The sequence below is a fragment of the Pantherophis guttatus genome, chromosome 2 (genome assembly GCF_059756535.1).
Source record: "Pantherophis guttatus breed Tessera chromosome 2, ASM5975653v1, whole genome shotgun sequence".
NCBI lineage: Eukaryota > Metazoa > Chordata > Lepidosauria > Squamata > Colubridae > Pantherophis > Pantherophis guttatus.
The window spans coordinates 186521423-186534137 of NC_142064.1; the positions used below are offsets into that span (position 1 = coordinate 186521423).

General features: G+C 35.5%; 1 protein-coding gene across 3 annotated transcripts in view; it reads right to left on the minus strand.

Annotated features, from left to right (window-relative positions):
- Positions 1-9828, minus strand: part of STK32A (serine/threonine kinase 32A) — a 77209-nt gene extending 67381 nt beyond the window's left edge. Inside the window, exons 1-2 of one of the 3 annotated variants that reach the window (XM_034405237.3) lie at positions 9493-9828; positions 1891-2056 (exon numbers count right to left, since the gene is read on the minus strand). In XM_034405237.3, the coding sequence (XP_034261128.1) occupies positions 1891-1942 (52 nt within the window). In that variant the 5' untranslated portion in view covers positions 1943-2056; positions 9493-9828. Of the gene's footprint in view, positions 1-1890; positions 2057-9384 lie in introns of all 3 variants that reach the window. The other 2 variants (XM_034405233.3, XM_087887415.1) reach the window with 2 other exon arrangements.
- Between the last annotated feature and the right edge of the window lie 2887 nt (positions 9829-12715).

The window sequence follows — 12715 nt, forward strand, 5'->3', positions numbered from 1 at the left end:
CTTAGAAAATTATGAGTTTGGCCATTTTTTTCCCCTGGGAACTTGGGAAGCTCTCAAACACCTCCATTTATCATATTTGACTTAACTCCCATGCCCAACGTGGAGGGGGATTGTTAAACAGAACCAGCTCCTTTTCAAATAGCTCCTCAACTTGCTCAAGGCAAATCATTGACTGTGACCAGAATAGCTCTCAGCCTGATTTGGTATAGTCTCAATCTAGTATAGTCTCTAATTTCAAGCAGAGTCCATTGAAAATAGTCAATTGTACTCTTCTCTGCCAGGTTACCTATAGATATACAGTATATGCAGAGGTAGGAGGCTAGGCCAAAGAGGAATGGATAACAAAGAAAAAGATAATTTTATTTTTTTTAAAAAGATTTTTCAAAAGAGATAAACTGGATGCCTTACCTACCTTTGCTTCAATCCAATTTTATTGCTCACTCACCCTATCGCAGAATGCATTCCTCAAATCAACAACAATAACAAATTATCCCACCCATGACTGATGTCATTACACTCCATCACTACACCCCAAAACATGACATTTCACAGAACTTAATCAAAAACCATTTTGATTAAACCAGAAGATTAAAAAAAAAAAAAGCCCAGGCTAAGTAAAATGTAAAACTACAGTTACCAAATGTCACCAGCTGGTAACTAGAGAAAACTAACATTGGCACCTGGCTAATATCCCTAAGGACTTCACAGCACAGCAGCTGCCTGTGAAATGCCCCAGAGTGATGTGAAAATCCTTGGCATTATTTCAGAAAGTCTGGCTGTTTTTCATAGTGGATATGGACTAGGCAGATATTAAGTTGTAACCAGATGTAATCATAGCTGAAATAGATTCACTGAAATCAGAGGTACTTAATCCAATTTATTTCTATGCAATTCTTCTAAATAAGTCTATATCTGGATATAACCCATAATGAATATCAGTACATTATAAATAAGAATGATTAATAAATAGTAGGATGCTGCTTTTATATAAAACTTGCAATAAAATTTGAGGTTCAGAGTTGCATGTTCCCAATATTATTCCAGAATGGAGAAAGCTTTGATGTCTTTGGATCATCCATTATAGGAAGAATAATGACTGCTGCTACCTGTGTCAGATGCCTATAGTATGTTGTCTAGTGTAATCAAGCTCTGTAGGAAGCAGTCATATACTAATAGTATTGTTGGAAGGGTCCTTGGGGATGAGGGAGGCCAACAAAACTGTTTCCAAGATCTTTCTCAATAAGACTTTTAACTGTGATATTGTATATTTCATACATTGTCAACCGTGACTTTGCTATTGTATTTCTGAAAATGTATGCAAAGAAAGGAACCCCGATAATTTCCAAAGCAGAAATTGAATACATAGTATTAATTTATAATTGATTATATTCACAATTCATTAACAAGTAATAGAATAGTTCTCACATACAATGTAAGAAAATTTTGATCCCAAGACCCTATAACCTCACCAGAGATTCAATTTCAGTCTGTAGTTTTGATGGATCAGATAGCAAATATAATTACCACTTTCAGATCTGTCCCAGATCCTTAGCTGCTTCCAAACAGACACGGAATTAGCAGCAACAAAGAAACAGAAGAGAGCAAGCCCAATGAAACCAAAACACCTGGTTTTGCTCCATAACTATTTCAGCAGCAGTTGTAATAAAGAATTCCATAGATAAGGCTTTATTACGGCACCTAAATGTGTCTTTTCCAATCTGATGCCAATTGTATTAGATGATAGATTCCATTATCCTCCTACAACATGTAAACAGGCTATAGTGGCTGACAGGGACACCTACTATAAACCTATATAACAGGTTGGCAATGGTCTGGGAACACCCGGTTTAACTTAGCAATGCATTTTAAACAAAGCAGTCTTCATCTTACCATCTTCATTCTCATCGTATATTGGTGACTTGCTAGAGGTGTTAGAGCCCATGTTGTATTTGGCTACAAGTTCTGCATTTACATCATTCTTTAGAAGAACGGAGTAAGAGCACAGCTATTTCTTCCCTCAAACTTGGCAGATCTGTAAATGTGCTTCCGGTGGATCCTGAGGAGAAAAGAAAAACAGCACAGCTACTATCAGAAATAAGCTTTTAAAAATCACAATTTTCACACTAACCTTGATAATCATCAATATAATATAAATGAATGAAGGAGACATTATTAAATAAGATAGAAGGGAACAGCTAACACAGATTTAGTTCTATGAATAAAATTTTTCTTAGATTAAACATATTCATTTGACTGTAGCCCTTGACAAGCTTCTGCCATTAACATTGAAATTCATTATCCTAATGAATTTCAGCTACTAAATATTCTTCCTTTCTATGTCATTTAGATATCTTCATAGCATTAGAGATAAAGTTAGCAGCTGCAACTTCAAAAAATGTACTGAAATAAATCTTACTTGCTTTATCTAGAAATGAACTGGATAAAAAAAAAACCTTCCCTATTTAATATTGTATATTCAAAAGAAAGTGCACTAAATAAATTCCTTCCTGGAATACCTGAAGTTAGAGCACAAAACTCAGATATAATAAGACACAATTGAAACACAGATTTCATATTTGCCTCCTTTTTTTAAAATTCAAAACCCAGTACCTATTTCATGAGGTACCTTTTCATAATCAAGCTAAATGCTTTTCACTATGATGTTTTGATTCATTGTCCTTTCTACAGTATCTTGGCTGTGGAATGTTTATTACAGCGCTTGGAAGCAATACTGGAACTTCAGGGCACTTTATGTATAAATATAATTAATATGGTCTCAGCTTTGCATATGATGGCAGATGATAAATTGTTTGCTCAAGAGGGGAAAAGTTCCTTCTATCCATATGTTTTCTTAAATAAAAAGAAGCTTTTATTTACTCGTGGAGACAAAGATTGCCTTATTTTACTAGTATTGTAATGTAGTGCCCTGTTACTTTGAATGGCACCTACTTTAAAGAATTAAAGGTAACACCTGCACACAAACATGAAAAGTTTGGTAGTCATAGTATGAAGAAAAGGCATTAAACACCCCAAATGTGATCTTAGCATTGGTACTTGGAAGAAAGTTAGATGCCTGAAACTCAACTATTTGAATCTTTTTTTAAAAATCAGGCCTTGTACAATACAGTACAAGGTTGTTCTCAAAAGAATTAGGTAGGAAATGTAAAAAACAAAAAATTAAGTAAATAAAACCAACCTTCTGTCCCAAGTTCTCGGAAGATATTGCCAGATACATTGCAAAAGACTAGATGGATGATTAGTCAAGTGCAAAACTACCTTCTGCACTCCTAATATTTTTATATTGGTTCTTGGCTTCTAGAGTATGATGTAACCTGAAGTATATATGTATTGCTATGTTCGAATGAAAAACTGAGCGTATATTAACTTTGAGCCTCATTTGGCCATGGGCAACTTTGTTATTCTGTTGCCAGCCATGACTTTCTCTAATAGAAAGGAGAATTACTGTGGTGATGCAGGAAAGTATGCATGCACTTGCTTCAGACAATCTGCTAGATCACAAATTGTATTTACAAATCACTATTTCATGCATCATATTAAGACATACTGTCATTAACTGTGTAAATCATGATTTCTGACTAAAGGTCTTAGTTGAACATACCCAACTATGACTTTCTATGATATCTTCATTAAGAACATCGTAGTTTAGTGATGTATGAAGACCCATGCAATGTGATAAGTGAGGTATAACTTGACTTGTCTTCTACTAATAATCCATATTTCGGAAATTGCTGCTAATGGAAATTGTCGCTAATGGAAATGGTTTCTTGGGAGCTTTTCCCTGGCTTATGTATTATGATGCCATCTTTCATTGTATCACTTTTTAGTGTTCCCTTGGGGCTGATTGTTCTTATTATAGCTATAATTTGTTCAGTTTCTGTTTTAGATCAATTTTATGGCCTTTAGGCAGAAAATAAAACAGAGATAAAAAGAAGGGAGAGGAGGGAAAGAGTCAACGTTTGCACAATCTGCCTATTTGAATTTTTCTGCTTTTGGATATACATTTTTGGGACAGGAGATGGTATCACTCGTGATAAGCAAAAAAAGGAACAAAAATAAGCATCCACAGCAATCCATCTGAAATCCTTTTGGCAGAATCCCCTCCAAAGCCTTGATGCTACTTTAAGTAATAAAACTTTGCAAACACTGTAAGTTGTATAAAAATAACCATAATAGTGATAATAGTGATCAGAAAATCAATGCAGAAAGTGTTTTAAATTGTCCCATTTATATTCTGTGTAAACAGCCAACAGTCATTTTGATTGTGGTGTGGTAGAAATGTGTTTAATAAATAATAAATGATATAGAAATAATAGTAGCAGCTCTTGTTTCTTTTTTGCTTGCCACTAGTGGTAAAAATATCTCTTTTTTTCCCCCCAATGGCAGATAAATTCTCACAGGCAAGTGGTACAAACTTTTATTAATCAATCACTCAGCTCCATGAATATTAATCAACCACTCCAATACATGAACATTGCACCTATATTTCATGTAAAATGAATTCCAAGAGAGCCTTGTTGTGATTACAGAACTCACTGGTAAGCAAACACATTTTGGTGGGCAAGAAAAGGAAGATACTCCATGGCAACCCTCAACTTAAATGTGAATCTGGTTTGGTTAAATGTAAAGCTATTTAAAATAGACAGTCTGAGGAAACCATGTTGAAATTGCATATCTGGAGAAAGTATTTACAAAACTATATCAGTTATGCATTAACAAACAAACATACATACATACATACATACATACATACATACATACATACATATATACATACATAGTTTTTGAATAATAGAAATGGCAAAAGATACCCATTCTTTTATTTAACATTCTCAGATTTAAATGTCTATGAAGATTCTCAGTCATCCAGTTCATAGTTGTATCAAAAGTGGTTTTTATTTTTCAATAAAGTTCTCCGATGTACTTTCTCATATAGCTGTGGTTTCATTGCAGTTGGCTTTTTAAACATTTTAAAAATTCTAGACACATTTTTGTGTTGTAGCTTCAGTCTTGATCTTATACAGCGCTTTATTTTATATGATTTAATGCTTTAATCCACTTAGTTAAAGCATTTTAAACTGAAGTATAGACTGATAAATTAGATAATGAATTCTACCAGAGACTCCAGTTTATTCCTTTCTCATCCATCTATAGTCTGCTTATTTTCCGTATGTTTTAATTCTTTTTCCTTTTCCTAACTCTTTCAACTTTAATTCATCAAAATTGCACTTTTCATTGTAAAGCATTGCAACCATCAAATCATACAAAGCTGGCCCTCCAACAAGTACAGGTAGTCCTCAACTTACAATAGTTCATTTAGTGACCGTTCAAAGTTACAACAGCACTGAAAATAGTGACTTATGACCATTTTTCACACTTATGACCATTGGGATGCTGCAATGATTTACATTCAGATGGTTGACAACTGGCTCATATTTATGACGGTTGCAGTATTCAGGAGTCATTTTGCGACCTTCTGACAAGCAAAGTCAATGGAAAACCCAGATTCACTTAACCATGTTACTAATTTAACAACTGCAATGATTCATTTAACAAATGTGGCAAGAAAAGTCATAAAATGGGAAAATTCATTTTTTAAAAAATTCACTTAACAACATAAATTTTGGGCTCAATTATGGTCATAAATTTAGGACTACCTGTACACAGAAGGAGGCAAGTTCCTCAGACAATAGTCTTACTCTATACATGCTGAACCTTTCTTCTTTCATGCGAATTAAACTGGGAACTCATACATTCTCTAAACTAAGATCCTGCCTTTGGCTACAATGGAAGATACTGACACATCTCCAGCATTGAAGTGAAATTCAGCTACTAGTCCAGTTCCATTCTGTACAAGGCACTGAGCAGACATAATCTTACCTTCAGCTGCAGAGTAACTTCGACTGGCTCTGAACCAAATTCAAGAACATATTCTTAAATATATAATTCCACTTGGCTCAATAAGTCACGGGTGCACAGAGTTATACTTAAGCAATAAGTATGAATTATTGGAGGGTAGGTTGATGGTTTTGTAAATGCTGGAAAGGATGCCAATCTGTCAAGCATGCCTTTCCTAATAGGAGATGCCTTTCAATAGACTTGTCCTCATGAGGCATAGTGATGGGAGCTAAAAGAAGGATAGATGGAGACTGAGTATCTAGTGAAAAGCTGGGACATAATGAGAAAGGAAATAAGAGCCACAACATCTGCTCTGCATTCAGATGTTCCCAGATTCGGCCCTAGCATCCTCAAGTAGGATTGGGGAAAATCTTGGGTTAAAATTCTGGAGTGCAATTGCCCGTTTATGTAAATAATACTAAACCCGATGGACTAATAAAAGTTTGATTCAGTGCAAAACTATTTCCAATGTATTCTCCCCAGTAGAAGAAATTTGGGCAGAAATCCATCTAAGTTAAAATCATGGTGACATAATTTTGTGGTATTATGTACCAATAGGGCTTTCAGGATTTCCTTCATACTGTAATAAAGCCATTTTAACAGCTACAGTTATTTATTTAAAACATTACAGCTCATCCACTATCCTAAAAATCCTGTGACCAATTGCAATTAAGAAAAGCAAGACAAAAATAGATTCATAAATAAATTTAAGTGAAATAAATAATACAGTAATTTGCTTGCATAACAATAATCTTAGTAACACTGAAAAAGAAGTATTGAAGAAGCAAAACAGTCATATTCTTGCAGTACCTGCTGAGTCCTAAACATCTTTTCATCTAAATAGCATAATAGTAAATAGTAAGAATACTAAATACAGTAGTATTAATAGTAAATAGCTTAATAGGAAGTAGCTTTTCATCTGACACTGTAAGGCAGATCATATTGAAGTCACTCTGGCTTTCAGGAGAAACATACACTAAAGTTAAGGGGTCACAATTTATATAGGATATTTGAAGCAGTTCACACAGTTTAGATAATTTCTGTACTTGGTGAAATTAGAATATTTTTTTCCCAAACTCCAGGTTCTATGCTTTGCCATAATTCACTGAACAATCACAGTTATCAGACTCAAAGTTATTAACCATCAATTACACTTTTTTTCATCCCATCTGTCTTATTCTTACTATCATCTAGTAAATTATTTATTTCCAAGTTTGCATATAAAGATTTGCACCTTAAGAAAACTGGAACTGCTCATGTGTAGACAAACATATGTACTGGGAATGAAACAGATTATAAAAATAGTGCATTAAACCATATTTATAAATATGACTTGGTTGGAATAGAGATTATTGGAGATTTTGTTCTCTATTGATCTAATAATAAAATGATTTCACAATCACATTTTAAAATTATTTGTACTGGAAAGTGTAAGGCTTGGGTTTTCACCAAAGATGTCAAAAAATGAAGAATCCCAAGTGACCCTAGTGGTACATATAGTATCAGTGGTCCCAGATTCAACTCTGAATTCTCTTCAAGTGAAAGGATGAGTTAACAAGTAAAGGGCAATATCTCTTCCCATCTTTCCCCCGAATAGCAAAACTCAAATCAAGCAGCTTCTCCTGCTCCATTCTTATTGGAAAATTTCAGTACATTTTTTTCTCTCAATAGAATGTTACAAGTCTGGAAAAATTATGTTGATTATGATTATGTTGGAATAGCATAATAAAACTTCCTACATGCATACATCTGGGCTGATTAATAACAAACTGGTTTTACCATAGTCAATAAATAGAAACCACTGTTTAATTTTTAAGTTTAACTGAAAGTACACAGTTTTACATTTGTTAAAAGGTTCACTGGAAAAGAAATTCTGGGGGAAAAACACTTTCTAAGAATAAAAAAATGTAGATAGTAGGAAATACAAAAGCCTTCTTATTTTGGGGATTAGTTCTTTTGTTTGGTTGACTGCTAGTGAAAATCAAAAGATTGTAACCTGATATAGTGATGACATTTAAGATGCCAATACTTTACCCCACCACAAGCAACATGTGAAGTCAGTTCCTATAGCTTTTATATGAACTTGTTACATAAGGATATCTAAGAGTTGGAAAGATCACTGAATGATCAACTGAAAGATGAAAATTTCAGGAGGAATGAAAGTCATTGTCTTTTTATATTTTACAATTGTATATGAAGTTTGGTTTTGCCAAGTTCATTGAATTTCAAGAATACTGTTCAACCTTGTACAAATCTGTAATTAAAACCTGAATTACCCTGCTTTTAGGTATGTTTACTGACCTTCTTCCTCTTCATGGTATTTAAAAGTGCATTATCAATATGTTTACACAATAGTTATCAGTTGCTCCCAGGAAAATAGAAAGTATCTTAAATAATTGACACATATCTTACTTTACTATTTAAATCTATTTAACCTCAAAAGAGATAAATGTGACAAATAACTTTAAACAACATATTATTTCATATGTATATATAAATATATCTGCAGATGGTTTAGATAACTGAAGAGCAGGAAGTGCCAAATCTTGAAGCTTTATTATGAAGGTCTTTATTACATTTTATACATCGTTGATCTGTATTACTCATTCAATAGTCCTTTCTTTATGGCTCCAGTTTTATGAACGATGTGATGTTATCTTTTATTGATATAATTTTATTGATATTGAGCCTTGGTTATTGACAATAACCAAGGCTCCATTAACAAAACAGCAAATAGATTAATAACTGGAGGAAAAAGCAGGAATGAAGAAAAGGGGAATACAGAAAAAGTAGTTGATTTCAAGATCATATATTTTAGAGAAAGTGCCATATTCAGGTCACAGGCTTGTCAAACTATCCAAGAGAACTCAAGGTGGGGTTGTTGATGTTTTAAAAAATAAAGCCATTTTATCATCTTAAAGAGAAAAGTCAAGATTCTTTACTAGAAACTATAAACAGATTGGTGCAAAAATGTCGATGGAGAAAGCCTAGTTTTGTTTTTTTTAAAGTTATGTCGAAGTCATTTAGCTTGTGAAGCACAACTAGTAAAAAGTTGTAAACGTGTAATTTAAAAGCTTAGGGCTTTTTGCTTAGGAAGAAACTTGACCAGCGCTCTTCTAAAACACTGCTCAGGACAGCCTAATCTCTTGGATCTGACCCGTTGGCTGCCCAATTGGAGCCGGACCCAGTTCTCCAGATAGCCTGCAAACGCACCCCAAGAGCCTCTTTAACTATCACCTCGGTTCGAACCATTCTGCTGTCGCCAGGAATAGCCTTCAAAGTTGTAAACCGGGAGATTTGTGTGCGTGTTTGTTCGTTTGTTTTTAAGTGAAGCTCCAAGAGAGTTTCTAAAGTCACCAGCGGATCGTCCTGAGACAGAAGGCGCTGCTTAGTGGTGGAAAACGTCTTTCAGGGTGAAAGAGAGAGAGACCGAGAGAGAGAGAGAGAGAGAGAAGCGCCTTTTCTTACCTTATTTGAAATCAGCCACAGCGCTGGACGGAGCCACGGACCCGCATCAACCTCAATAACCCGAAGCTGCAGGTACTGGCAGAAGAGGCGGAGGAGACGTTTGCTCACCTTGTGTGGTTTTGCTCTCGGCCAAGGTTCCCTTTTGCTGAATTCCCGGTTGCCAGCAAGGACGCTGGGGAGCAGAGCCTCGATTGCAGGGAAGGTCTCCCTTTTGCAGATCGCAGGAGGAGCCTTGCAGCAGTCACTAGGGGGTGAAACACACGCCAGGCAACAGAAAACAGTAGCGAAAGATGTACGGACGCGCGCACAGAGGACAAGACAGGCAAGTCGTAAGAAGAGCCCAGGGGGAAAAGAAGAAAAGAGGCAGGGGATGAGCGAAAAGGAGCGAGGAGCCACCGCAATTGTGATTAACGCCGGTCGGAATGGCAACTTTTCTGCGGACGAATCAGAAGCGCGCTGGCTGCCACTTAAACGTCGCGTCGCCTCAGCGCTTTATGCAGATCAGCACTTTTCAGAGATCCCCTAAGAAGTTGCTTCTCGTGTCCTGAACCGGGACTGCTGTCTTCAGCCCGGTTTTTTATTATTATTATTATTATTATTATTATTATTATTATTATTATTATTATTATTATTATTATTATTAATAATTATTATTATTATATTATTATTATTATTATTATTATTATTATCATCATCATCATCATTATTATCATTATTTGTAAACTGGAGCGGGTGACCCCCTCCTTCCCAGAGTGAAATAGTCTGAAACAAATGCAAATGATGCTGCATAGAGTAAAGAGATTCGCGGCCGCTGAACGAGGATCCGTCCTCCATCCCCAGATATCTGCATTAAAACGATGTGGGTGTACAGTATCATGCAGCGCTGATTTGTTCCCCTCTTCGGTGACTCTGATCCGGGAAGGAGTTCCGCTAATTCTTTGGCCCGAATCCAGCAAAGCATTTAAACCTTCTGGAGGAACTAGCTCTTTCAGGAAACTGTCTCCATATTTTAAAACGGTGTTTCTCAACCTTAGCAACTTTAAGATGTGTGAACTACAACTTTCAGAATTCTGGATGGGGAATTCTGGAAATTGAAGTTCACACATCTTAAAGTTGCCACGGTTGAGAAATACTGATTTAAATAAAAGTGTGTCTAGAAAAGCCTTTCTTATCCAGCTGTCCCCAGCTAGAATGAGCAAAGGTTATGCTGGCTGGGTAGTATGACACATTGGAAGAACGTAAAAGATGGGGAAGGTTAATCTAGTGAGTGTCTAGTGACACTGTGAGAAGATGGGATCACTATGTAAGAACTTTGTATGCTATTTGCCTTTTCCATTTTCTCTGAGATGCAAGACAAAAACCATCCTCTTGAACCAGATGCATCTTGGCTCATTCCAATCTACCCAATCAGTCCTGTCCTGATATTTAGAAAGTTGAAAGGAAAGAACTCTGGACTAAGTATTAGTGACTGGACTAGAACTGCAATTCAGAATGTTCCAATAACCTCTGATGTTAAGAACTACTTGTCAGAAAAATTGATAGTTTTTAATCACAAAAATATAATGTCAATATCTCTTGTATGTGTGCCACTCTGTAATAAGCCCAGCATGTGATGAGGTTTTCTCACTTTTTTTCTTCATGAACTCCAAAAAGGAACTAGAATTAAGATTTCAATATATTTGGATTCATTTTTATTCAGTAACTGGATATCACTAAACTCTCCGACCCATGTGGGAATGGCTGCCAAGAAAGAAAGGAATTCAAGAATTTAAAATGATGTGTTACCAAATTCTAGTCATTCTTTGGGCTTTGATTTCTGTCACTGCAGTCCATTGCAAAAAAGGTTTTACTATACAATCATGAACCAGGATTGATTGTGTTTAGGCATCCATGCTTGACCTGATGAAATGACAGATTTTGGGCATTTCATTCTTCTCTTCAGCACATCCAGTTCTTATAGCTGAAAGGCTGAGCTGTCAAGATACTCGTACCCCTTCTGAGCTCTATATTGATCAAAGTAGGGAAAACCATGTAATCCTTGACAACTCTAAGATTTGAATGAAAAAAAAAACTTCTAAGGAAAGACTGTCTATTTCTATGTATGTGTATAATCATACATACTGTCCGGAAAAGCAAAACAGAGGATGTAAAGCTGTAGTTCCTCATCTATTATTTAATAAGAAAGTGATATGGGCCAGGGAGTCATAAATATATCAATCTTGTAAAATAAATCATCCGCTCCTCCAACTCATTCCGGGAGGACAGTTTTACCAGAATTTAGAACAAAATTGCAATGTAATAATAACATAGTCAAGCTTGCTATAATTTAGCCACATCTGTGACTTTCCAGTTGCATCCAAAACATTGTTAACCATCTTCTTTAAGAACCATTTTCTGCTATGATTTAGAGAGATTGATAGAAAATCAATTTTCTCACATTCAACCAACCCAAGTATTAATGTGCTTTCAAATAACACCGAAAACTGACATTTTGCATATGTAAATCAATTCTGTGCTATAGAATTAGAAGGAGAAACAAGTGACTTTCTCTCACTTTAGAATATGCACTGCACCTTAGAGGCAGTGTGATGTAATAATTTCAACATGAAGGGAAAATCTAAGAATCTAGAGATCCAATGACAGTTCAGGCATGAAGTCTACTGGGTAACCCTCAATCAATCGTTCAGACTAAGTTACCACAAAGTGTTATGAGAATTTTAATGGAAGCTACCCAGAGGTGTTTTAGACTTGGCAGCCTCTAAATCTTTAAATAAAACAAAATAAATGAAACAGGAATGGAACACAATGAACACACTCTAAACTTCTTGTAAGGAGGAGGAAAATAAAGACAATATAGTAGAACCTCTGGTCACGAACGCTTCTGACTACGACTAAATCGGGTTCCGACCAAAAAATTCACATTTTTTTCTCGCAGTCAATTTCCTCTTCTGCACCATTTTTTTTGTAAGCGCCAAATTTCCAAAATTAGGTTCGGGTCACGACCAAATCGGTTTGCGACTAAAGTTATGGAACAAATTATGGTCGTGACCAGAGGTTCTACTATACTGTAAAACTTTAATGGATGCCAATTTAACACACTTGAGTGCAAATGATAAATTTGTGTTTGGACTTCATATTAACTGTTACTGTTACTTTTCCTCAAAGTCTTATCTATTAATCTACTCGCATTTGCATGCTTTCAAACTGCTAGGTGAGCTTATCCCATTGTGCAACTGTCAAGTCTCGAATCTGGGCTGTCGGCTTTCCAGCTGACAAGCTCAGCATCTCTAACTGTTGAGCCATTGTGTCTCTTTTAAAAGGTCTTCATTTG